Raw genomic sequence first — 27,232 nt, 5'->3', positions numbered from 1 at the left:
TTAGCCTCCCTCAAACCACTAGGAGAAGAGATGCTTCACGGGCACGCTTTTGATGTAATATTTTGTTGTTTTTCAGTGCGTGGAAAAGGCAACTTTATCACTCTTGGATTATGATGAAATGATAAAGGCAACTTTATCATTCTTGGAATACCATTCAAGCATGATCATTTTTGGTAGCATCGGTTAACGCTGGAAATCACATTGCTGTAAGTTTCTGTGTAGTTGTGGGGGAATTAAGGGATCTGAGGGCAGCTGATGTGCAGCCTACAAGTGAAGAGTGTGGTTCTGTCAGAAGTAGAAGCTACCAGAGAGCTCAGGGTTGGAGAAGAGCAACCTTTGGGAGCTACGGCTTGAGGCTGTAAAGGGGTGTCCTTGGTTGTGAGGCGCAAAGCCAAAAAAAGGGGCACGTGAGTCCCACCACCACGCAGGGAGATGTTTCACAGCCACCAGGGCGGTTCATGAACACCCGATCTACCCACCACAACCCTCATATGCCTCCACATCCTCGCCGCCCTGCGGGCAGCCGCTGCCCCCTCAGCGCCATCCCCCGGCCGCCCGAGCCTAAGGCGCGGAGGCCGGGGGGGGCGGGCTGGCGGCTGCCCGCCACGTTCTGTCAGCGCATGCGCCCCCCGCCCCGCGCATGCGTCCCCCCGTTCCCCTTCCCCTCAGCGCCGGGCCCCGCTTTTGTGGCGGCGGGCGGGCGGCGCCAGGGCCGGGGCCCGCCGGCCTCCTCCCGCAGCAGGAGCCATGGCGGCGCCATAGCCCGCCGCCCGCGGCCCTCCCCACCCCGCGCCGGGCGCAGCGGATGCGCGGCCTCGCCTCAGGCCGCGGCGGGAGCGTAGCGGGGCCCGGGGGAGGCCGCTGCTCGCCCTCCTCCTCCTCGTCGTCGTCGTCCCGCTCCCCTCAGCCCCCCGGCGGCCATGGCCACCGAGCTGGAGCCGCCGGCGGCCGGCGCGGTGCAGGGCGCGGCGCCGCTGGAGGCGGAGGAGGACGAGGAGCACTGGCTGTACGGAGGTAGGTACCGCCGGGACACCCTCATGGCCCCCGGGCCGTCAGCAGGGGGACCCCCGGGCTGCCGTGTGTCCGAGGGTTGCGGGCGGCTTCCCCGCGGGCTTCCCCGCTTAAATCCCTTTATTTCTTCTCCCCTGGCGCCTTAAAACTCCCTGAAGACCTGACTGAAGTTCCTTGTGTGATGCTTACCTTTGCTCGTGCCCTGGCTTCGGATGCGTAGTTCAAATTCAGCTCTCCGCGCTGTGGGACTTGTGCAGACAGGCTTTGTTTCCTTCTCGTTGAAATTTATCATAGGGAGAACTTTGGGGTTACACCACCCTGTCACTCCTAGGCGTTTCGTTAGCCGTGACGCGTTTTGTACTGAAGCTCAGCCTTCTTCCCCTCACTTGACTAACTTTGCTTTTTATTATTATTGTTGTTTTTGCAGACGACACCACTGGCAAGCAAGAAGATGGACCAATTTCTGGGTAAGTCCAGAGGCTGTTTATTCATTGTAAGACTCTGTGTTACATAGAAGATCGTGTTGTGCGCAGTGTAGCATGATGAACGCCTTAGACCAGAGCTGTTGCCAGAAGCAGCATCCCTTTCCCATCCCATAGGGTCATCCCCAGCTGCCAGCCTTGGCCCAGCACAGCATTTACACGTCTGGAAGACAAACTGGGTTAGTCAATTGACTTAAGCTAAAACTAACTCTTTCTCCCCCTTTTTTCCCCAAAATTAGGTTTAAATCAGGTCTGTTTTCCAGTTTAATTCGCAGGAAAAAGAGGGTGGCTTGGGGGTGGGACTTTGTGCTGGCCTGGTGGTGTTAAAACTGTGGCATGTGCTTTAGCCTGGAAAAGCTAAAAGCCTTGAGCCTTAGGTTAAAATCTTGACGTGATCAAATCAATAAATGATTTGAGGTCTATGAAGTACATGGTTTGGGTAAGACCAAACCATGAAAAAAAAAGAAAGCTCTGGGGATAACTGAACGGTCAGTATTGCTTTCTGTGTATGGAACTATTTATTGCCTGCTTTTCTCAACCATAACTTCCTTATAGTTGTGGCAGCGTGTTCTGCACCAGCAGAGTTTTCTCTCATCAGAGATGCTCTGTTTGCTGTTTTTAAGTACAAAGTGGTTTTCAGAAGAGTAGATGTTCACTGAGCTTCTGTGTGCTCAGTACCTTCACAAGTTCAGTGTCATGTTTACTGTCCTTTAAGGTCATTGTAAATCCCATATCTGGAATTTCTGACATTGTTACAGATGCTATCCCACTTCTGGAGTAAGAATCCTGTGCCTACGGAATATAACAAATTGTCCAAAAATAAATTTTAGGCAGATGTGGTAAATGTTTACCAAAAACATCAAAATGAGCTTTGTGAGAAGGAACAACCTTTAGTTTAGAAATTCACTGATAACTTGCTTGAAACTATTGTTCCTTGACCTTTTCTTCTGCATATAATTTTATCTTAAAAACGGGATTTACAGTCTGCGTTTCCAACAACCCTAAGCACTACATCTGGAGTAACACTGCAAAACATGTGGAAGCAAAGAATTAGTGGTCACACACCAGCGCACTCTCCCTACCCTATGTCGCACAATGCATATCTTCCTAAACTAAGACATGTGGGATGCTTTAAGAAAATAACTGTTTGCTACGCTGTTAGCAGCTATCATTCATGTCTCTACCCATGAAGCAGAAATTAGTGTAGGACAGGACCCAGTACCCATTAACAGTCCTTAGCCTAAAAGATGCTCTGAATACCAGCAGCCTGTGCAGGATGCTGTTACGTCAGCAATGAATGGGGTTTGTGTTGGCATCCCAAGGAAATTAAACAGCTATGGCATTTCTTTGCATGCAGCTGATGGCTGTGGCCCTGTCAGATTGTTCATTCCTGGGAAGCAAGCAGGTTAGGGAAGAACTGTTACTTAGCAAATGTTTATTTGAACTCCGATTCATAAATTTTAATGCACACCCACAGATACTTCATGTGACTTGAAGCTGAAGGTAATGCTTGTCACTCTTCCCTAATTCAGTTATCTTGGATTCTTAACAAAATTCTGGGGTTGAGGTCAATGTTACAAGTTGCTTGGATGTGGCAAACAAAATGCGAAAGTTTTTGGAGCCATCTGTGAAATTTCCTGCAGTGGTACATCTTCTGGTCCTTGTGCAATAGCCTGTATCTTTGAAATACTTCTAGAGGCTGATGTTTCTCTTAGACATCTTTGCTAATTTTTATAACTGAACGTGTTTTCAACTATCACCTCAGGAACATGTCAAAAATGGGACCTGTGTTTCCTTGGTCAGCTGCTGAACCTTCATCCATCTTCTTTGATCTTGGCTTGATTGTTGAAGTTCTTTGTGCATGGGGCTTTTGCGGTTTGGGAGCTTCAGTGACTGCTCACATTGTTCTTGTCTGTTGTTGTTGTTGTCGTCCTTTTTTATGTCCAATAACTGCTGTCTGAGTTGTGTTAGTGTGATCTTTGGCTTACCTGTTTGGTGTCTCCTTTCCTGCAGCCTCTGAAATGGCTTTAATCTGACCAGTGTTTGGATTCTGTTAGGTGTGACATGTTTCTTATTGAAGATAATCTTGTGTATCTTTATTATCCAATATGGGCTTTAAAATTAATAGCAAAGTTTTTTTTTTTTTTTTTTTTTTTTTTTTCCACAAAGCACTGGTGGCAGAACTGAGTTTCCTGGGCTTGGGCTATTGCAATAGTCTCTTGAAAAGCCAGAATTATTTTGAAGTTCTACTGGGTTTTGCTTATGATATGAGAGAATGACCACTCTTCGTATTCTAGTTTTGTAGCATTCAGCATACTCTTTTCTAGCGTGTGTATGCCAGTCTGACTTTCTTGCTTGGCAAATGCGTTAAACAATGTTAACGTTGGTACCAACTCTTTAATTGGAGGCAAATCTGAAACTGGCTGTTGTTGCATTAGGACAAACCTGTAAGGAATGAAGAGGTTGGGTGCAAACTTGTCCATTGTTTCTTCAATAATGAGCAGTTAAAATGCAATGTAAGCAATTTGTAGGAAGACTAAAATCATTCTCTCTCTAATATCTACTGGAGAAATGTCCTTATTCCTTACTAGACGCGTGTAATTATTAGCAGCCTTAGGACAAGATGAGGTTTTGTTTATGCTGTGGACACTTAGTTACGGTCTTACTCCTCTCAGTTGTGATTGTGCTGAACCAAAACTGAAAGGTATTACAGCTGCCACGTATATTAGCTGTTGAGTGGTGTTGGGGTAGGCAGGCTTGCTGCCTGTCTGGCATTCTTTGGAAGCACTAAACTTACTCTTCCCAACAAAAGCAAAGCCAAGCAAGGATGATTAATTTTTTGTCATGTTTTTGAGCTAACTGCCAGCAGAATAAACACACTACATGAATAAAGCCATTGTATGAAAGTCACTTGGACAAATGCATTAGAAATGTTTGTAGTTAAACCTCTAGATCAGGCTTGTGCACTTACTTTTTTTTATCTGTTGCATTTACTAGACACGCAGAATCTTCTCATCCTTTGCAAGATGCTCCTCAGGAGAACCGGCCTGTCAGCAATGAAGACCGAGAGATGTCACAACATGTATGTGTTCCACTGCAAACGGTAGACATACTTATCCTGCTTGTAAATACTCATGGATAAAAAGATGTGTGTGTAAAGATGCTGGTGCTGCTGCCTGACACGTGACATTTGTACTGTTGCAGTGTCCTGATAGTGGCTTCTTGCATACAGGAAGCAATATTGCACAGCAGTACTTGGTCTAAGTATTGCTTATGCCCCCTGAAGCTGCAAAGGAAGGCTTCTGATGCTGCAGTCTGAAAGGAAGAGCAGAGCATGATGTTGCCTCCAGCTCAATATTTAATATGACTTTGGGGTCAGTAAAATAGAGAAAACACAGGCATAGAAGGCCCAAAGTCCTGGGATTGCTGGGGGTCTAGACTTGATTCTTCCTTAGACCTCGGCTCATTGCTGAGTGTGTAGGAGGAGACTTGTTCCTCCACTCCCTTCACTCTTTTTGGTGGGTTCATTTTCTGCCACTGGGGTGTATCGAGAGGGCTTGTGGAGAGTTCTGACAACCCTGTGTGCCACGGAAAAGGAGGGAGCGTTGAGAACACCTTTCCCATAACCATTTTGTAGTGACAAAGTGTTAATTCAGCTCATGAATCTTACAAAACTGCACTGCTGGGTATCTGGAAGACTTCTGTTGCTCTTGTGTGCCGGCAGTAAGGGTATTTTCTTGATCTTGTGTAAAGTTAAGGAACTCAATGTGCTGAATAAGCCAAGCAGAGCTCTTCAGCAGCTTCCTACTGCAAAGATTTTAGTGAGAGAATATTTGGTCCAAGGTCCTTAGGAGAAGGCTGGTGAATATATTTTGATGACTTTGTTTGCAATTTTATGCTTTGACCATGGACCGGTGAAGGAGGTGTGTCAGGACACTGCTAGCTGTTCTGAAGAAAGTAGGGGAAGGGAGCTGTGGGATGTGTTGCAGTTCTTTGAACTGAGATTAAACTAGTCCCACCTTGAGAAATCTTAACTTGGTTCTCATCGAGGGTCACCTCTTCAAAGGACAGCAGTTTTTTCATGGCCACCTGTCTATTTATGTTGAAGGTTGGTTACTTCCATGTTTTGTGTCCATTGGCAACTTTATAAAGCCTTGGAGTGCAATAGAAAACGATGTCTTTATATCAGAATCATTCTTTGTAACATCATCATACGAGCATTGTAAGATTTGAATTACTGTCCAGGGAAACTTCTCAGTTTCATGTATTAATAAGTTCCTGTGTGTTTTTATTATTGCAAGGCCCTTCCAAGTGGTGAAGATGATGAAGAAGACAGTGATAGCGATAGCGATGATGATGACGTGAAAGTTACTATTGGCAATATTAAAACGGGAGCACCATCGTACATGTATGTATTGCAATTATCGTGACAATTTTTGATCCAAAGTAGGTCTAGCACATTGATTGGGATTGAAAGTAGGGATGAGAACTAACCTGTCTTGTGGGAGACATGGGAATAATGGCCAGAATGCAGGACTGGGGTTAGAAGCTGATGGGCGGTTCTGTCCTGTAATTGCTTGTTGGAAAATCGGCCCATAAAATTGGAATGATAATTCATGGAGCTGTTGTTGGAAAACGAGCTAAGTAATTATTATTGCTTGATCAAGCAATGTCAAAGTTGGAAAGTTATATTTAACTTATCATCTGTGAAAACTTCAAGAAGCAAAGTCTGTGTTGTTAAGAATTCGCAAAAGCTGTGAACTGACTGATTTCAGATCTCTGATTTTTCATGATTCAGAAATGGTGAGGCTGAATTTGCAAACCAGGAACTGCTGTCACTGACTTAAAATTAGACCTAATTTGCACTCAATAAAAATAATAATACAGCCTTTTTGCTTGCTGTTAGCAGCCTTATTCTTAAAGAAATGACTTGCACATGCTTTGCAGCACATTCTATTTTTTTTTATTTCATGGATAATTTCCTTCTCTTGTGGTGGAGGTGGTATGAGCCTGGTGGATTACCCTGAATAGTAATACTCCATCCATTCTGTCAGCAGTTCACTAGGTTTTTGCAGACAACCTTTCTGAAATCTGATTCATATACCTTTCTTTCCTCATTCTGTGATAAAGGTGCAGCTTCAATTTCCGTGTTGTTCTGTTCCATTTGAATAATTCTGGGCAAGTTCCTGAGCAGAAGGTTAACAACCATTCTGTGAAATACATTTTCATTCTTGATAAAGACAACCCTCGTGTATTATGATGTTAGTCTATAGGCATGTTTCCTGGGTTTCAAGCGTTAGCATTAGGGAGAATCACGGTAAATCAGGGAATCATTTAGGTTGGAAAAGACCTCTAAGATCATCAAGTGCAACTATTAACCTAGCACTGCCAAGTCAACCACTGGACCACGTCCCTAAGCACTACGTCTACACAGTCTTTTGAATACTTCCAGGGGTGGTGACTCAACCGTTTCCCTGGACAGCCTGTTCCAATGCCTCACAACCCTTTCAGTGAAGAAATGTTTCCTAATATCCAACCTAAACCTCCCCTGGTGCAACTTGAGGCCATTTCCTAAGGTGTTCCAACTTAGTATTAAAAATCGCAGAGAGGCATCAATAAACCCAAGTGAACAAAGTGTCTTCTGAAGGATGTCAGGACTTGAATGTATTTTCTGTGAAAACCTCTAAATAATTTGTTTGAATACCAATCTAGTGATTCTTTTCCATATAGGGGAACTCCTATGAATCTAAACTTAAAAACGGGTAGAGGCTATGGAGCATCAGCTTCAGGTATTGCTCTCATTTTTATCCTACACATTTTTTCAGTATTTCACTTCTCTGGCAATGACAGCTGGAACAGCTGCAAATCTTGTTCTCTGTTCAGAAGGATATGAAATTAGTGAATCTGATGTAAAGTAGGAATAATAAATAGCTTTCCCTAAAGCTAAGGATTCCTGGGGCAGCCTGGGTGTTCAAGGTGCAATGGATTGATTTGATTAGCGATCACTGAACCAGCTGACTATAATTCTGTTTAAACTGGAATAATCTACATTGATTAATACTTCTGTTGTCAAAAACCAGAATATTTCTAAGCTATGTTGTTGCACGGGGGCCAAACATTCTATGTTGCCTGAAGAATAACTTTACGGTCAACATACGGTGCTGCTCACAGCATAAGATACTAAAATAAAGAAACAGACTGGCCTTGAGTGTTACCTGTGCCTACACCTGCAGATGGAAATTTCCTCTCCATTCAGTTTAATTTGTACAGTATATTGGGACCTGGATTCTGTCCTTCCTCGTATGTGAGACTGTCCTGTGGGCTTCATAAACTTCCTTCCATTAATTTCTTTATGCAAATGACACATCTTCTGACTGAGGAGACGAGCACAAATTCCCCTTGGAGATTCTGAGCCCAGTGGGTTATTGCTGACTCCAGTGAATACATTGTCTTCTTAAGACTGATCCTGAAAAAGTCTTTTGTTTTAAGAAAATGTGCATGTCTTGGGAGGGAAAAATAAATATTTTGCCTGGGGAGAAGAATAAAGTTTTTTCGTTCATTCAGAGTAAATAGCATGCATGCTGTAATAATTTATTCCGTTTGTCTGTTGTACCAGTCTGTGTTGAATTTGCCTCTCTGCTGTGCAACTGCAAGTGCAGTCGGTATACCCTGACTATTTATTTTTAGAGTGACTAAAATATTTTTTATTAAAAACCTGATTGTGGTTACCTACATGTTGTAAAGCCAGCACTGAATTCAGAGTAGTGCTGTTTTTTAACTGGAGTAATCTGTTCAGCAAATTAGTGGATTAAAGGCATTGCATTAAAGGTAGTAACAGTTTCTCTCTCTCCAAAGCCAAGTTGCAGCCCAAAGGTATTGATTTAGATGCCGCAGGGAATATAAATGGATTGCCTGTTATAGAAGTGGATTTAGATTCATTTGAAGACAAACCATGGAGGAAACCAGGTGGGGCCTCACAGTTCTTGTGGTAAATATTTTCTGCAGTTTTAGTTGTCTTTGTAATTGTACGTGTAATTCCTGTTCATTTATTGCTGCCAAGGAAGGGGGAAGCCTGAAGAACTTATTTTGCTCAGCCTCTGATGCCTGTCTAGACAACTGGTGACGTCTACTGATAGATCAGGCCATGCTTTTACCTACAATTGGGTTACATTTACTCTATTAATTTCCATTCCTAAAGGGAACAATTTTTTTTTTATTGCTCAATTTTATTAATTCACTAGTTCCAGAAAACATTGTGCTGATACCAATGCAATAGAGTTTGTTGGCCTTAAAGTCAATCGAGTGGGGTAAAGATTTGGCTGTTGGTGACATGTGGTCACCTCTTCACATGCAGCAGCTTGCTTATTCTGTCATACCGGGGCCAAGCTCACAGCCACCCCTGTGCAACCTTCTCACTTGGGCCCTGGGGAAAGTACCCCAAGAAGAGGGCAGAGGTGGGAATCACCGCGTAGCCACAGATAATGGGAAGCAGGCTTTTGCTATTGAATTTTCCTGCTCCAGACCATTGACTGAAGGAGAAGAAAACATTTTCTACTCTGACAAGGCTAGGATTTTTCTTTCAGAAAAGCAGCAGTGCCTAATTCTTTACGAGATTCTGCACCGAGGTGTATGACTGTTAGTAAGCAGTCACCACTTCTCACGTCTATAGAATATTATCTAGGCAGCATACAGTCTGGTCTCTTACATACACGGTCTCTTTTGTCTTCCTCATTTGTGTTAGGGAGATTTCTCCTTGGAAGCAACTCTTGTATGACAGCTGTAAGATACTACAAATAATCTCTTGTATCAAATTCAGAAGAAATAAAAATGAAAAAGCTAAAGAGATCCAAATTTTTGCTATGCTAATCTAATAAAATGTTTAACAAAATGTTAGCCAACGCATAAAATCCACTCGCCTCTTCTCAGAAATAATCCTTTTCCCCACCAGCCCCTGTACACTATTTGTCTTTCAGAAATATAACCATGTTTTGTAAGTAGTACTTTTATAAGGTTGTCTGGGGCATGTTTTTGATATTTCTTGCTGACCTGAAATGAAGGGCATCAGCGCATAGCAGTGCAAATAACTACATTGATGTGTCACGGTATCAAAGCAGCCGTAAGCGCTCTGTGATTAATAGTAGCTAGTACAGACATAATAGAAAACGTAGCCTTTCTTCTGCAGGGGATTTCCCATTGATTGTGATGTGAGAAAGGGGGCTAGGAAGAAAAGAAGTTAGAAGGAAAACAAGGAAGTGAAGTTCAGAGATAAAGCATGGAAATGATTGTGGTCATGCTGACATCCCTGGACCAAAACGGAGCCAGCTAGCCTTAAAACAGTATTGAAGTGTGAATAGAGGGACGATGTCTGCAGAGGTGTGGCCCGTAAGTTTATTTTAGATGGCAAGTAAGTAGCTTGTTACTCAACAGCCTTTCAGGTTTATATCCTTTACAGTTAATTGTTCAGCAGGTTGGTATCTGTACGTGAGGGAGAGGAAGAAATACGGTGTGGAAAAACTGATAGAGGGCTGAAATAAAGGCTGATAAAATAGATATGTAAATGTCATGCTGCTGAGTCTGTGTTGGTGAAATTTGCATGTTTGGGTGGCACAACAGGAAGAGTGGCCTACTGAGAAGATAAACGTCGCTGGATAGATCCAACCTTTGCTTGCCCGAAGTGTTTTGCTTAGCCCTCCTGGATCGGCTGCTTGTTTTAGAATCAGTCTGGCTAGGAATACCTTTGCAAGGGGGATGTGTGGGGGACACTTCAACAGGGCTAGGAGGTGCTGCATAACACTTCCTGCTGTGAGGGCTGCCTTACAGTCGCAGCTGTGTTTGTTCCTCTACATCTACCTTTTCCTGGCACACAGTTTGTGGCCACCTCTCTTGCTCAGAAGTGTTCATGCTGAAATGGTACGTTTTACAGGAGACTGAATATCAAAGTAAGATAACAATCTTGAAAGGACATAGGATTGTGACTGAACTGTAATTACATGTGTAGTATGAGCTCTATGGATAATAATAATAATAATCTTTAGTCCCATTTCATCAAATGGCTGAGCCCCACAGTCTCTGCTCAGATCCAAGGGCAGTGCTGGTCAGGAGCAAAACATGCTGGCTGAGCTTCACCAAGAAAAAGGTTCTGCGGCACCATCCCATGTTCATGGTGGTAACTGGAATTGTTGTTCATGTGCTTTCCTAAGACTCAGCTCATTTAGAAATTGCAGGAAACCAGTCTGAAAAAATCCAGTTGATGAATAACTGGTCATAAGCATCTCTTTTAATAGCCTGCATACATGCTGTATTCTGTGTCCCAAATAGTCCCACTGCTGTTTTGGCTGTAGTCCCCCTCGCACCCCAAGATGCAGCAGTCTCAGCTGTGGCACACAGCAGCTTTCTGACAGAATGAAATGAAGAGTAAGCTGTAGTCTGTAAATAAAGACTTGTTTTCTTAACTTCGTTTGAGATGTTAAAGGACGATTTGGGGATGTGAGCCTGCCAGAATCCCAATATTAACCTCTGCTGCCTTGTCAGGTGCTGATCTCTCTGATTACTTTAATTACGGATTCAATGAAGAAACATGGAAAGCTTATTGTGAGAAGCAGCGACGGCTTCAGCTTGGGCTGGATCCTGCTCCTCCCATCAGCACTGAAAATAAGATCACGGTAGGTGATTGATGTGTTATTCCTGCGCATGGCTACAATAAAACTGGGCCTGTGTTTTTGTAATCACAGAGGTGAGAGTATAACAACACAAGGCAGCTTAACACTGAACTGTTCACTGTTCATTTCAGCAATGAGAAATACAAAAATATATCTTTAAAGATTAGATTTCTGTGCTAAAAATCTTTCCTCTGTGGAACAAACAGCTCCAGCAGCCCGGCAGGTTTGAACCACCAGAGCAGCATGACTGGAGTGAATTCCTACTTGACTTTGAAGCTACCCAGCTGTAGGGGTGTCTGGCTGGGAGATGCTGTGGATAGGAGAGTAGAATTGATGGAACTATGATTTCAAGGTTGGTCTGAGTGAAACTGGGTATCTATGGCTGTTTTGCTGTTGACTGATGCAGTTGTGCAGATTGTTGCAGTTCTGCATTTCATGTTTGGTGGCTACCTGGGACACCAGCCTTTGCAGAAGTCCACCAGCTGGCCAGCAGTTGTTAATCTGAACTTGAACCAATGAGCTGAGCAAGTATTACTATTTTCAGTTTTGACTTGAGGACTATGTGAAACAGAACGTGAGATTATTAAACTTCTGGACTTCTAATGGGAAAAAGCGGACAACAGGTTGTCGTAGCCAACTAGTTTACAGAAATGTCTGCCTCTTTGACTGTAGAATAGGTTTCTTGTTTGCAAGAGCCCTGTGATTGTTTCTCGGTGGAGATCTTCAGTGAGATTTCATCTCTGATACTCTGTTGGGTTGAAAGTAAAGTATTGACCTGTGTGTTATTTCTTTCCTTCCTTAGGTCCAGCAAGGAAGAACAGGAAATGCTGAAAAAGAAGTGGAAAACAATATCATCAAAACAGAATTCAAAACAGACTTCTTGGCTCTGGTGGGAGGACGCATGAAAGCTGGGCCTCCTCCTAATAGGTAAGAGATGACGCAGACATAAAGCCTGGGTGCACTGTGTTCTTCACAAAGTTGCTCCTCCCACCTACATGTATAGATACCTGGGTTATCCCCAGTTTGGTGTTATATGGGGAGGGACACCTGTATTCCAGCTGAAGGGGCACATCTCTGGGATAGGAGAAAAAAGGCAAATCTGTCAGCTTTGAGGGCATTCCTTGCTAGCTGCTTGTGCTTAGTTGGCTTATTCTTACTCCCACGATGTTAATCTTTGCCTTTAAGTGGAAGTGAATTACATGTTTGGCAGCTGATGAGAGGAGCTATTGGTTTCTGAACCTGTGCACTACACTGCTAGATGCATGCTAGTTTGTCTCTTCCTATAATGAGAAGATCCACAAGGCTGGACAAAGCAAAATGATTGAGTCATTTTGATTGGCAGCCTCTGCAGGGAAAATCACTTTGACCTTGTGAGGTGGTGTTTTTTTGTTCTTTGTTTTTTTGGTTTTTAATCAAAAACTTCAGAAAAACGCTATGTGAAACCAGAAAGGCAATGGCTTTGAGGTCTCTGTTTCTGTTGTTTTATTCACGTTATGTCTTTTGCAAACTATCTTGCAGAAATCATTCTTGCATCCCAGCTTTCCTTTTTCCAAATAAAGCTTTGCCTGAGAGACAACCAACTATATGCTTTGAGTATAAGCTTTAAAGCTTTTCATATTTTGTTTGCATATAAGCACTTAGCTAGCATTTCTGTTGCTGTTCATAGTGTCATCAAATTGGCCAGTTTTTTTTCCAGTTGTTATGCGTCTCTCCTAGACTTTCAAAAATCCACACCACTATAAAGACGCTGATGGTATTTGAACTATACAGCGTTTTTGTCCATTTCAACTAGCAGAAAGTACTGACACAAGGTTAGTAGAGCCTTTGGTCTTGTAATGTCTTTGAGCCTAAAAAGATGCATCTGCTTTGTACCAGGAAGCTGGGTGGGACAATTGATGTGATTGGTGGCCAGGCAGGCACAATTAGGAGAGTAGAAGGAAGACGACGTGATAAGCATGCCTCTGAGGAAAACCCAATTCAGGTAAATGTTTTGAGCTGTCTTGACAAATTTCTGATTTTTACCGCACTTTTGGTGAACCCTGAGCAAACGTCTGTGTATTCCTGACCTCCCCTGTCACTGTTTCCATCTAGAAAGCAGTAGGTAGTATATCCCTGTTACCTATAGTATACCCCTGTTGAGATGTATGCGTGTATTGCTTCTTTCTGCGGGTTGATTTAACTTCTTTGTTAAAAGCTTTACCTTGCTAGGGGCTAGGGTTTGTCCTTTCAAGCGCTAGCCTTCCCCCTCGGTAAGGGCCGAGTTCCCTTTCTCATCCTCAGGGTGCGTAGCTGGGAGGCTCTTCTGTGGATTATCCCCTTCCACTCTGCTGCCCCACCACTGTTGGTTTGGAATTTCCAGTTCTGCAGTGGAGAACTACATGGGGCTTGCGTTTCTTTTTACTTTGAAGTAACATTCAGAGTAAGCATCATGAGACACAGCCCACACTTCAGATTCAGGGTGGCCCAGTGTTACTGGATCTTAAAAGAAATAAAAGCCTGGGGCTTCAGACTGGATCCAGTTCTGATCTTGTATGTCCAGTGTGTGTCCGTCATGTTCTGGTAGGCTTCTTTAGCAAGAACTCATCTCTTAACCACCTTTCTCCTACTAACCATCCCTAATTCATTCTCTCTCTCTCTCTCTCTCAGAACCTTTCCCCTAGACACAATTCCTGTTCCTGTTTTTACATGTGTTTTTGTGGTCTGATTACTTTTAGTGGTCAGTTCTCCAACTTTTACCAACAGTGGCCCAATAAAGAGTTTAAGAGAAAGTTTGCTGGGAAATGGTTTTTGTTGCTCTCACCTACAGGTATTTATACCTGCATGTCCAAGTCATTCTGGTATCTCTGCATATTGATCATTCCTTCAACCGTGTAGCTCACGTGTGACCTACTTTTGTCAGAAATGTGAATCCATGTTTCCTCTGACCTACATGGGCACAGTCTTGAGCAGAATGTGGACTCTTGTTGCCCTTGTGAAAGACAAACTGGATTTAAAAAAGAACAAAAACATGACCAATAGGGAGCACTGCAATGTCACCGTGAAAGCTGGCTGCTCTGAAGTTGAAGCCTGTGCAGGAGTGAAGTCCATTTGAGGATTAATTCAGTCACTCAGCAGTGGAACAAAAGGTGTTTGTAACACTGAAATGTTCAACCATCTTGCAGTTATGCTATGCGTACAGCTTGAATCTAGTCTTGTTGCTGTTCTGCTTAAGATACTTTTCGAAGCATATTTCTTGCTCTGATCGACCTTCCTTCCTCCCCAAAGGATGTTACCCCTGGGTCTAGCATAGCCTGATCCTGTTAGGTATCACGATGACTGTTTTGGTGAAATGCTCCCTTTATGCCAGCACAGTGAGGCCCTAGCTGCGGGAGCAAAGAGGTTAAAATGCTGTCTTCTCTTTCCTCTGCCTTCCAAGGTTCTAGGAGACCACGGAAGTAAGCCACAGCCCCCACAGCAGCCCCAGCAACCATCGCAGCCCCAGCAGCCCCCTCAGCAACAGCCATTTGCACCACCAGCAGGCCCACCACCACCCCCACTCGCCGGGCCACCTCCACCACACTTCCTCCACCCTCCTCCACCAGTTACTTCTGTTCCACCTCCACTGCATCCTCCAGGTACGTGTTCACACAGCAGTTTGCGGCAGTCTGAGGCCGCAAGTTAGGACATCCCAGGTGTGGAGCAAATAAGGGTTTAATCAGTAAACGCTATGAGGCAGTCAGGTAACAGGTCCTTAGACTTGGCTGTTGTTCAGCATCCCCATCTGCCTTTTCAGCTGAACATTTAAATATTTAATATTTTTCAACCCTTGAATATTTAAAAAAAATGACAGCTGTTCCTTGAAAAAAACTCCAGGCTTTGTTTCTGTGAGGAGCCTTTGGATGCTATGGATCCTTTAGCTTTATTGATAAAGAAATGGGTTCTTGTTTATCTGTGGAGGAGGCTAAGAAAGCAAGAATTGCTGCCCTGTGCCAGACCAGCAGGCTGTTTAATACAGGATCCTGTCTGGCTCTGACTGATTCCAAATGCTTCAAGGAAGATGCTGGAACTGAGAATTCTGCGACAGCATCTCTAACAAAGAATTTTCCTCCTAATCCAGGTCAATTCTTGGTTGGTTTATGCCTTGAAATACCAAAAAAAAAAAAAAATGTATCTTTTTGTTTCTGTGCATTTTATTGTACCTACTGCCGCTGCATGATGATGCTCCTAGAAGTGTCTTATAAGTGGACTTTACGGTGATGCTTCATTAAACAGCAAAATATTAACAATGTAAATGAGGTCTTTACCATGGGTTCTGGCCCATTGCGTGTGGTCAGTCCCCAGCACTGGCACGTTTGCATGGCCTTACCAATAACCAGATGAGTTTGTGTTAAGCTAAGAGCTTGAGGAGACACTGAAGGTAAGTCCTGTGCCCCTGCAGTTACAGTCTGAGTGCTAAAACCTGTAGAGATAGCTGAGGTAACATTTCTGTGCTTTTTTATTTTTTTTTCCTATTTTCTTTTCTTGAGCACCATGTTATAGAACAGTTTCACTGCCTCTTCTGTGCACGTTAATAACTCAGGTTTGCTTCTGGGTTAAATGGTGCATCAGGGGTGAAGCAGAGACCACGTTCTGGGCTTTCTCTGGTCCTGTAGGCAGCAGCCAGTCTATTGAGAAGTCACCAGGAGCACATCACACAGTAGCTTCTACATTCTGCACTGCGTCTGCATGCAGAAGATACGGAATAAGAAGTAACAGTTAAAGCTTTTGATCTGAGGCTTGGTAGTGCAGTAGGTACTCGTGGACCTCAGTGGCTTCTCCTACTGCCTTTCATTAGAATGATTGTTGAAATCAGGAGGTGGATAAATTGCTCGCTTGTTCTTTTGGTTGCTCACTGGTGTGTCTGATTTCACTACGTAGTGATGATTGGCATATAAGAATAAGAAATGGGTTTTATTTTTTAAAACATGGCAAAAAGACAAGCACACAAAAAGAAGCAAAAAGACCTGCAGAGTGTTCTCTTCCCTGCTCCTGCATTTGTTCCGAAGGTCAAATCAATTGTTTGTGTGCTGACATTTAGAAAAAGGAATTCTCCAGTGTATGAAGGCAGCAGCGTTTAAAACTATAACATGAAGGTAAACAGATTGTCGTTTGGGAAAATGACAGTTTGTAATCCAGTTACTGCTTAATTGCACCAATTTTTTGGCCGGTCTATTTGGTCAAATGTGTGAAACTTGTTCAAAAGTGTGCTTTCAGCTTTAGCGTGAGGTACACAGATGACATGCGTTTCCTGTTGTACTCACTGGTTTTGCTTGCTTGTTTATTTCCACAGGTCTGCCACCACCCGGTCCTATTCCAGGTAGGTGTTAACTTGCTCTAATAACAGCGGTGATTCTGCATGCACAGATGGCCCTAGCTGAGCAGTTGGATTAAGTAACATGAAATAGGATGACACCAAGACCCATTTTAGAGCACAATTAATCTAAGGCCAATAAATTCCAATGCAGTACTGAACTCCAGCTGCTTATCTTGTGTTCTGGACCTAAATAATAATTTGTAGGGTTTCTTAATCCTATCTTTTCTTTTTTTTTTTTTTTTTTTTTTTTAAACTAAAGACCAATCCAGAAATTGAAATGGAGAACTTTGGGTGGCAAAGACCACCTAATTAGATTTGAAATAGTTCAGTTCTTGTTATGACATCTTGCACAGCAAAAGTCTGATAAATTGATGCTTTGTATAGGAATTTGGAGTGTGAGGCTGAGCTGAATGGAAGAATTGCCATTTCTGTCGGAAGCCTTTGCTCCCTGGTGTGCAGTAACTGTTGTTTTTCTACTAGAAGTTTTGCCTAGTCTAGGGAAAAGAAATTTAGCAGCTTGCGTAGCAAACTATTTGTACCAGTAGTTCTGACCAGGTGCCGGACAGTTGAAAGTCCCAGGCTGGTGGCCACCACAGGCCACTGCTTCTGTGTTAGACTGTACGCTTAATTCATTTACTTGCAAAAGGTCTGCACCCAAAGCATTTTTGGACGTAATATACTTGTCCTCACTGTCTGTCAGACATGTTGGACTCGTTGCACAGCTTTTGTGTTCGTGTTTTTGTGTCTGTGCTCTGCCCAGGGCTTCCCAAGTAGAGATGTGGAATACCTGTAGCAGCTGGGCAATTCCTCAGGCTGAGAAAATTTCTGTTAAAAATGTTACTCTTCATGCTCCTCTCAATGTACAATAGTATTTCTGAGCTGGTTCTCCTCATAGTACTTAAAGGAACCTGCTTATGGTTAATTTGGATTTAGAAAGCTTTATTGCAGTGAAACTGGATGCAAATCCTGGTCTTGATTCCAGACACTGCAGCGTCCAGTTGCTAGTCAAGTTCATTTAGATTGAAGTTGTTTGGGAGGAGAAAGGCAGAAGAAATGACTAGGCTGCTGCAAAGAACTGACAGTTCAGGTAACTGGGTTGGAAAGGGAGAAGAGAGGGAGTACCTGCTAATTATTATTATGATGGTGATCCACCACCATTAGAGCTAGCTATTATAACAGTAGCACTTTGAAGTACTTGTGCTTGGTGAGCAAGTGTGATTGAAATGCTCTAGGCATTGTATTTTATTGGAAGATCTTTCTTAAAAGAGAAAAAAACAAGCATCTAAGGGCAAGATGAGTCCTTCGGTGTGTTTGCAGCATAGATACCCACTAGATGAATTCGAGACTTCAGGCTACTTCTGCTGGCAGTGAGACCCTCTTCTAGGGAGGGGTTCTCCTCACCCATTTTAGAGGGTTACAGAAAGAGGTGACGAATTGTCCCAAAGTTTCATCAGGTGTGCTGGCTCTGTTGACTTGAAAGGGAGCCTGGAGCTGCTAGCTTTAACTAAAGGACTGCAGTTAGTTAAGATGACTCCTATCTTTTACATCGGTACAGTGTGCTCTTTTGTTGTTGTTGTTGTTTAATGGTAAACAGAGAAATTTTTATGCAAAATCAGGCCTATGGGTGGGGTAGCCTACTTCTGTTGGCATTGGTAACTGCTCATAAAAATCATGGTTTCTTACAGTTATGGACAGAAGTTTAAGAAGTTCCATTAGGAGCACTCAGCATGTCCTTCTCACTTTCAAATCAGTCTGAAGGATAGGAGTCTGGCTTCTGAGGCTTATGTCACTCCTACAAGTGACCTCTGTAGACTTGTGCTTAACTCTCCTTTCTGAAGAAACTGTCTAGTGATTCTGGATTTAAAATCCTCATGTGTTTGAAATTGGGCCCGTTTTTAAATGTCAGACCTTTTAGCCAACAATCTCTGCCTTGTTGGTGCTGTCGTCTTATGATTTTTAAGTATGTATGTTGTTAGGAATTTGGCTTTCTTTAAAAACAAAAATGGGTTATTTCTGTGTCACTTTGTTACAACATTTCATTCATTTTAATCAGTTGAGCAATAAAATTTTGCTGTCGTTGCAACATGTCTGCATCCCCCAAAAACACATTTTTCTGTTTTCAACAGGGCTGTAGGGGTTAATTTTATGCCTTAATTAATCTTATGTTTATGATGAATAAGCCAAAATAGAAGGTAGGTTTTTGTCTGTTTTTCTTTTGCTAGCCCTACAGAACTAGCACAGCTGCAGAGCTTTAATTTTGGTAGGAGATATGACCCTGAAGGAAAAATACTACATTTCAAACAGGGCTTTGTTTGAAGTAAAAGAAAAAAAAAAAAGTGCTTTAACTGCATTTAACTGTAAACAGCAATGTAGTTTTGTTCCCTGAAGTAAGGCTGTGAGGTCTCTCTGTGATGACTTACATTTCTGTGCTGTGTCTAGGGCTGTTCCCGCCTCCTCTGGCGCCACCACCAGCTCTCCTCATTCCGACGCTGGATGGGTAAGACCACACCTGGGGTGAGCTGTTGGTACAGCATCTCCATAGTGCGGAGCGATGAGAGAGAGATCTAAACTCCGTGTTGGTAATTCTTAGTCTAGTCTTGGGCTGGGGTTGGAGATGAGAGCGGAGTCCATGGGGAACCTCCGTGCAAGGTGCTGATGGATTATGCTAGCTTGCCCTGATTTGTCATGTTAATGACACGGGAAGGAGTCAGTAAAATGTAGGGTAGCGCAGAGTAATTGGTAACATGCTATGTTTGCCCAGATGTTTTCTGTAAAAGAATCTCCGGGTACTTTGTCGGCCCTGGTTATTCCCAGGAAGCATTCTGTGCCTGATTTACAGAAGGGAGGGGTGAAGCAGCGCAAGCAGTTGAGTTAAAACAGTTTCAGAAGCTGTGACAAAGCACTGTACCTGTATGTGTTGCTGAGAATTTACAATGCAAAGTGGAACAGTTTCACTGAACATTGGTTTCCCATGAGGATTTTCCACAGGACTTCACAAAAAATGGGGTGAACTTGCAGCACAGGCATACCTGCGGGCAGTTCAGCCAAGGGGTTGCTGATGTGAGTAACTTGCATCGCTTTCTCTCTCTCCAAAGCCAGCCAGCCAGCTACAATAACAGGCAGCCTCCTCCATTTGGCTACAACTCTGCAGGTGAGCACCCAAGACAATGAAGAGTCACACTGCTTCTCTCTCTGTTCAGGCTTTACTTAGTCTCGTGGGCATCATGCTTTTGTTGATTTGAGAACTGCTTGTGCCCCAAACTATCCCAGTCCCTAGAACGTCACAGAGAGCCTGACTATACCATGAAGTGTTTAGAAAGCTGAGTGTTAGCCTTATTGCAGCAATGATGAATGCAATTTTTTAGTTGAATGCAAAGCGTAAGCTCACTGCTTTCAGTGCAGGTACCCAGCAACAGAGCAGCTTCCCCATGTGCCTCAGCACCGTTTTCTTGTACTTGTTTGCACACATACTTGCTCACGCTTACTCATGTTCTCTACCTTTTCCCCCAGCCCTCAGGGACAAGCGGAGCCATCAGCTTTACATCTCCTCCCTGAGCTTTTGAATGCCCTCCTCCTCCACTTTATCTCCTTCCTTGCCTACAGGCACACGCAGGCACCCTGCCTACACACACTCGCAAGCATCTGTCTCCTTTTGTTTTGTAATGGCAGAGGCAGTGCCAGGCTTTGAGCACATTTCCTTCCCTGTCACAGCCCTGCCAGCAGCGCCCAGCCCTGCCAGCAATGCCCGTGTCCTCTCCCGTTTTCACCGCCCTGGCTCCTCCGTGGGAGGTTTGAAGAGTGGGCAGTGCGAGGGCTTCCTGAGAAACAGCAGCCTCAGGTGCTGTCACGGGCTCAGCTTTTTGTCAGCCAGTGCTGCTTTGGGCTGTGACCTCCCTGGACCAGCTGAGCAGGCCACCGTGTGGATGGGGACATGCTGGTGGCTCTGGGCTCGTCAGGTGGCATCCTTCATCCACAGGTGCTGTCCCCAGCCTTGGCCCTAGATAGCTGCTGAGAAGCAGGACCTTGGAAGGGTGGCCAGGAGCCTCGGGCCAAGTGACCGCAGCTGCTTGCCCGCAGGAGAGGGATGCCCAGCACTGCAGGCACCTTTGTCCTCCAAGCCAGGATGTCTGGGAGGGGCGGCCTGGAGTTTTTCTTGGTGGAGACCCCATAGCATGCCCTATACAGCAGGGCCTACAGAGAGCAAGAGATGGGGACGCATAGGCGCTGAGTTAATGTGCTGTGTAAGGGATGGGAGATTTTGCAGCAACATCTCTAAATACCTGGTTTTGCTTCCTCAGGCTTTCACATGTTCTTAGCAAACTGGTGAAGGTAAAAAAGGAGATGTGTGCTGGAGGGAGCTGGGCCGTGGCTGTCTCCAAGAATGGGGCATTGCTTGGATTCAGCTGTACATCCAGGGGGCCTCTGCGGAGAGGGAGGCATGGGAAGGATGCTGTTAATGCTTCAGGCAAACAAGGATTCTGCTCTCTCCTGCTGCAGATTCAGGTTTCATCAGCTACCCGCCCATCTCCACGTCCCACACGCCCTGGGTGACGACGGTGGACAAAGGCACAAGCAGCTCCAGCAGCAGCCACTGGGAGTACTCAGGCTCGAGGCGCGAGAGAGAGAGGGAACGCGAGCGGGAGAGGGAACGGGAGAGAGACAGAGACCGCACGCCGACCACTAGCGAATACAACAAGTGAGTGCTGGGTTTCAGCAGCCCTCTGCTCACAGCAACCCCGTGGGGAGCTCTGGCCTTGGACTGCAGCACAAGGTGGTGTTTGGTCAAGGAATGGGATTATATGTTCAATTTTCTGAGTTGTCTGGCTTCGGATCAATAACTCGAGGCCAGAACTAGGAGCCGGTGTCACTGTCTTATCTCTTTTGTCTTTTTTTGTTGTTGTTTAACCCAGCAGAACCAGTTACGCTTGCTCTCCCACCTGTAATGTGAGTCCAGTGAATGAAATAGCCCCTCTCTGTTTACTCGGTATTTCTCAGCTTGGTGTGAAACATTGGCCATAGACGCTGCTGCTTTTTGTCTCCTAAATATAACTGTCAGATCAAAGGGAAAAGCAGCCATGCTTTGCTCAGCTCTCCTGTGGAGGCTTTCAGGGCAAGGAGTGCCATTCACCAGGAGTCAGCCTCGAAATGTAAATCCTTCAGGAGACCAGGCGCTTCTGAGCAGAGTGCAGGAGACCGCCGCCTTGCTGGGAGCTGACGGGATCCCAGGCGACAGCAGCGCTGCAAGCACTTAGGAGAGGAGGCTTTTAGCCTCCCAGTGTTGATCTAGAGAGCTAATGTGAAGGCTGGACTGCGACGACACTTCCTAAACCCATCACTTTGTGTGCTCTGCCCCGGGCTGCTCATGGTAGTTCTGTCACAAGCAGCGTCAGTGTTTCGCAGGCTTCGGGCTCAGAAATGCCAATAGTCATTCAAAACACGATCAGAATGCGCATTCCTGGCAAAAGGGCGCTGCCTGCTCAGGGAACTCCCAGGCCTCTGGGGTGAGCAAACAGGGTAACGTTTTCCTAACTTTTTCCTTTCTTTTAAGCTTGTGGGCACTGTGGGAGGAAGCGGGGAGGAACAGAGCTGAAGACAAACTTACTGCAGTTTGAGGAGCTCAGACTCCTACACTTCCTGAGTGGGTTCATGCTGCAGCCAAGCCCTGCGATCAGCACTCCTGAGCACATTGTTAGCATTTCTGCGTGCTTTCGAGCATGCTGGCCTCTGAGATCATGCTTGCCAAGCAGGGCAAGTAGTTGTGCTCAGTAAGTCATTGGGATTCTCAGATCATTATAATGGACATTTATTTGTCTGGCTTGTTTCCACGAGTCTTAGAGTGATGCTTCAGACTTCCTTTCCCTCAGAGTCTGAATATTATTTCCCATAGTGGGACCTGTTAACCCTTCAAATTTCAGCTTTCAAAATTTGAATAGGGAAAAGGGCAGTGAATGTAGGGGGAAAGGGAGCGTGGGATGTATCTGAATTTGGGGTACATCATGCCCACCGGTGATTGAGTGAGGTGCCTTGAGCAGAAAGGTGTAGGCAGAAAGACCGTGTCGGTGACATTCACAATTGCAGTATGTGCAATTTGAGCTTTTAAACTCATGGGGGGGGGGGGAAATAGTCTCCTAACCTGTAATTCCTTTGTGTGAGTTAGACTATCTGGAACAATAGTGTTGTGAGGTAAAATCCAGCACCAGGGGAGGCAGAATGGTAAGAGGAACGTGTTTCTGTTGTTTTTGAACAAGGTAGCTGGCTGCCTTGGACATACTCCAGGATTGCTAGGGCAAAATCCCCGAGATGTTGGCCGCATGCCTGCTGTTGAGGTACTCCCTTGGCAAATCCAGAGAGCACACTTTGTAAACTGTCAGCCTTCGGAGGCTAGAAGAAATCCACGACGTGTGGGTGTTTGGGTGTATGGGCTGTGTAACAGGCAATCAGAGAATGTTGCTTTACTGGGGCTGGGTTTAGCTTGGGATCGATAAGCAGCAGAGGGTTATCACTGCAGGTTTTTTCAGGAGCATCACAAATACCTCTGCCTGTTGACAGAGTAAGAAGTGACAGATACTGTCGGTGAGGGTGGGGTTCTGCTCATGCCCCTGCCTCACTTCTCCTTTTTCTCCTTAAGTGATGACGAACGATACCGCTACTACAGCCGAGAGCGCAGCTATGACTTCGAGCGCGACTACCGCCGGAGTAGAGATCGCAGCCGGGAGCGGGAGGATCGGCACCGGGAGCGCAGGCACAGGGACAAAGAGGAGAGCAGCAAGCATAAGTCTTCAAGGCGGTAAGAGCCACCTAGGGAGAACCGGCCTGTTAATGGGAGCACACATTAGCAGCAGACAAGAAGCTTGATGTTCTTGGAGTGAACTGGGGCCCTGGGTCGTCCTGGCTTCCTGTGACCTGCTAAAGCCCCGAGACGTAGTGCCCAGGCAGAGGAACTGCTCTCGGGCGTGTACCTGAGCAGAAAGCAGAGCTGCCCATCGTAGGGAGAGGATTTCTCGGTGTTTTCAGTAAGGCAGCTAGCAGGATGTCAAATCACTGCCAACAAAAATGCAGCAGTGTGTCACAAAGGAGAAGTTAGTCTGTGCTAGACATCACATCACAACTGCTTCGTTCTTCCTGGTGTTAAGAACGTGTATACAAAGTGAAGTGCAAAACCCCAGCAGAAGCATCAGATTTTGGTATTACATGTTCTTTTGCTGAAGAGAAGAGGTCTGGGCTCCAGTCTGAGGCGATGCTCAGTTGCTATGTCAGTTTATGTCCTGGTAGTGACTTGAGCAGGCTTGCTCAATTTTTTTGGTGCTTCAACTTTCTTCTTCTAGAAGAAATTTATGTCAGCTCTGTAAGTAATTAACTTTTTTTGAAATTAGTATCAGAAAAACTCCTACACAGTGACTGGAGGCAAAAGGCTGTTCTCATCCTTAAGGAGATGCATAGGTTTTCAAGAAGAGACAGATTGCTAAAAAGTTGGAAACGGTGATGGAAAGAAAGGCCAGGAGTATAATTAAAATTAAACAGAAAACAAATGGAAGCTGAGCTGATACCAGCCAAACAGGGCAATAGCTTTAAGGGTTGTTTCTCAGCTTCCTGTACTCAGAATTAAAATCTAGTGTTATCTGACTGTATAAGCAGAATGGAATTCACCAAAGTGGTGTCAGAATCTGAAAGTTTGATTTGCAGAACTGGGCTGCTGCACTAAATTGGAAATGAGGTAACTTTTCCTTTGCTTCTTAAACCACATGCAGACGCTTTCTGTCTTGTGCAAAGTGGTAGGATGAGAAGTGTTTGTTTGCCAAAGCAAATGGAGGAATACTTTTTGCTTAAGCCCACTCCTAGTGCATGTCAGAGTCCCTGTTTGAGACACTTCAAGGTGATTTGAGCCTGTTTAAGATGTTTGCAGGTGGATGGAAGAGTTTCAGTGTAGTTCCCACCTTACTGCAGATAGAAGAGTCTGAAGGAAACCACTGACGCTTGTTTAAATATTAAAGGACAGTCACATTGTTCAAGCATAAACCACTGCCACATTGCTCTCCACGAGGTGGCTGAAGATGTGTTGGAGAAGAGGCAGCAGCCTCTTGTTTTTTTAATGACTGTGAAACCACTTATTGAACAAGTCAAAAAATTACTTGCAGCCAGAAGCTTTTCAGCCAGAGCTTCAGTGGTTCAGCCAGTTAGTCAGTCTGCTACTAACCTGGTATCCCAGCTGCAGGAAGGATGTGTCTCTGCACTTGACTCTGTCCCCACATGGAGCTATGTCCATACTGTATGACAGTATGTCTTCTTGGGACAAATTTAATCTGCTTTTTCTTGTACTCTGTGCTCTGTTTTAATTCTGCAACCTTCACACCAACACTAGAGAGCTCACTTGGTTTTAAACCTGTGAGCAGAAATAGTTGCATGCTTGCAAAACAGCAGCAATCTCCTCCCTTGAGGGACCAAGAACCAGAGCGGGCAGAGCCAGAGCTCCCACCTGTCCAGTTCCAGGGGTGGGAGGCAGACACTGGTCTGTGCACGTGTGGGTTGTGTCGGGTGTGCTGTGCCTGTGGTGCACCTGGCTGTGGTCACTGGGCCAAGGCTCACAGGCACGTACGGCTGAGTCAGAGTAACTTCTGGCTGGGATTTCTCCCAGAAATCCTGTATAAACGTCTGCAGTTATCCAGCAAACAGTGCTGGTTGAGGAGTTTTAAAGTGTCACGGTAGTGAAGTGCAAGGTCATTTATGAGTAAGCAGAAGTGGAAGCAGGGTCTGCCCTCCCATTAGGATATCCACATTTTTCCAGCTGCACTGATCCACTTCTTGCTTCTGGTCCAGGGATTTCCCCTGGACGCTCAGAAGAGTGAAAGCTTCCAAACACCTCTCAGGTCTAGGACTCTTCCTTCTCGGAGCAGCGTCAGTGCTTTATAGTGAAGCTTGTGATGTGGCCAGGTTATTAGAGCTCCCTTAGGATTGGGAAGGGCACAGAGATGTTTATGTTAAATAAATAAATAAAACACTACCCAGAAATGATACTGACAGCAGTCTGTCCAGTGTGCTGCCTGCCTGCATCATGTGCTGATGCAGCATGTGGTGTAAAGCAGCCTCCTCAAGCAGTTTGCATTACCTGCCCTCAGTTCAGCTGCACGCAGTATCAGATCGTCCCAAAGAAACCAGAAAGCCTTTCCCTGGCACCATGGTGCCCTCGGCATTTCTGATGCTGATATTTATTCTAGATCAAAGCCCTCTGTCCCTGTCCGTGCTGTGGAGTCGGTGTGCTCGGGTCTGTTCTGCGGCGGAGCAGTGCTGATGCAGGCTCTGATGGCTCTTTCCTCTCCCCTTTCCTCCCCACCACAGCAAGCAACATGAGAGCGAGGAGGGGGAGAGTCACCGGCGTCACAAGCACAAAAAGAACAAGCGTAGCAAGGAGGAGAAGGAGGCCAGCGAAGACGGTGCCCAGGAGGGAGAGGAGCAGGATGCCAAGGAGTAACAGCCCTCAGGAGGGATTTGCTCCTTTTGAACCAGCGTGGCATTGGTGATTTTTTGTTCTGTTTTTTTTTTTTTGGTTCCTTTCTTTTTTTCCCAAGGGAAGGGAGACTGACTCTGGGTGACCAGTGAAGCATGTCACAGTGGTTTGAGAGTTGAAGCTGCATGTGCAGTTAAACTTAAACTTACATTGTTTTTTTAATTTTTTTTGTGTTTTTTTGATACAAGACAAAATACAGCGTACTAGTATATAAAGCACTGAGCTACTCTACTCATAAACATCCTTAGGGAGAACTTTGTTGTATCAGATCCTATGGTTTCTGATGGAGGATGGCTTCAGCTGAAACTAACGCATTTAGATAATAGGTTGTTGTTTTTTTGTTTTGTTTTTGTTTCTTTTGTGACCATCATTCCTTTTTTCTTGAAAAATAGGACAGTAACTGCAACTTGAAATTTATTGTCCAAAGAAAAGTGTGAGTTAGATCCTGAGAGCCAGCTTAGAGTCTGGTTCCTAGTAGTGAAAAGTCTCATCCCCAAATACATTTCTTTAGAGTTACAAAAATATCTTCTCATTTCTCCATGGCCAGATGGGCAGCATGTGAGAAAACTGCTTTTACTGGTGGGTCACGAGATCTTGCTTTGGTCTGATGGCTCTGAGAAGCTGTTAGGTGTGTTTACACCGGCTATGTAGAGACTTTGAACCTAGGGGTTTTTTTGTTTTTGTTTTAATCCGTTACAAATGTAGTTCTACCATGTGTTACACCCATAAGTGGAAAATCAATGGAGGGCCCATAGTAAGAGCACGAGTTTCTCTTTAATTAGTTTTGACTAACTTTTTTGTTTGTTTTTTTGTTGTTTTTTTTTTCCCAACTAAGGGTTGAGCTGAATAATTTAACACACTAGAGAACGTGAAGTTCCATCTAGCATTTTGCCCTGATGGGGTTGGCTTATTTCTATTTGGATGTCACCAACACTCCTGTGCAATGCATTCCTTCCCCCATAGATCTCAAAATAAATTCAGTCAAATTCCAGAGTTTGCTTGGACTTAGTATTGGTTGAGCAGGGTGGAAACAGGTATTTCTGGGTGGGAAGAACAAAATAATTTTGAGGGGTTTTGGTATGTCTAGTACTTAAACAGAATGCTGCAGACTACAGAATACTGTTTTTGTGAGTCCACAAGTGTCCCATTTTAAGTATCTTCCACTATTTTGACTTGATATTTCAAACTGTCTTAAATCCTTGCCCTAAAATAACGTGGTTCTGAAACTTTACATATTTTTTTGTAT

At 44.6% G+C, this 27,232-nt stretch overlaps 1 protein-coding gene across 1 annotated transcript; it reads left to right on the top strand.

The window, feature by feature from the left end:
* Nucleotides 1-720: 720 nt before the first annotated feature.
* LOC118245558 (pre-mRNA 3'-end-processing factor FIP1-like) lies at nt 721-26,977 on the top strand. Its single transcript, XM_035541858.2, has 16 exons — nt 721-1,014; nt 1,439-1,478; nt 4,491-4,575; nt 5,795-5,901; nt 7,224-7,282; nt 8,349-8,459; nt 11,025-11,155; nt 11,955-12,079; nt 13,028-13,133; nt 14,568-14,766; nt 16,461-16,487; nt 18,924-18,981; nt 19,580-19,635; nt 20,982-21,180; nt 23,113-23,271; nt 25,818-26,977. Exons 1-16 carry the CDS (start codon nt 921-923, stop codon nt 25,948-25,950), a joined length of 1,689 nt encoding a protein of 562 aa, XP_035397751.1. The 5' UTR covers nt 721-920; the 3' UTR covers nt 25,951-26,977.
* Nucleotides 26,978-27,232: the final 255 nt, after the last annotated feature.

This window comes from Cygnus atratus, chromosome 13 (genome assembly GCF_013377495.2).
Source record: "Cygnus atratus isolate AKBS03 ecotype Queensland, Australia chromosome 13, CAtr_DNAZoo_HiC_assembly, whole genome shotgun sequence".
Taxonomy (NCBI): domain Eukaryota; kingdom Metazoa; phylum Chordata; class Aves; order Anseriformes; family Anatidae; genus Cygnus; species Cygnus atratus.
Note: the sequence above shows the minus strand (reverse complement) of the source record. Positions and strands in the feature narration are given on the sequence as shown.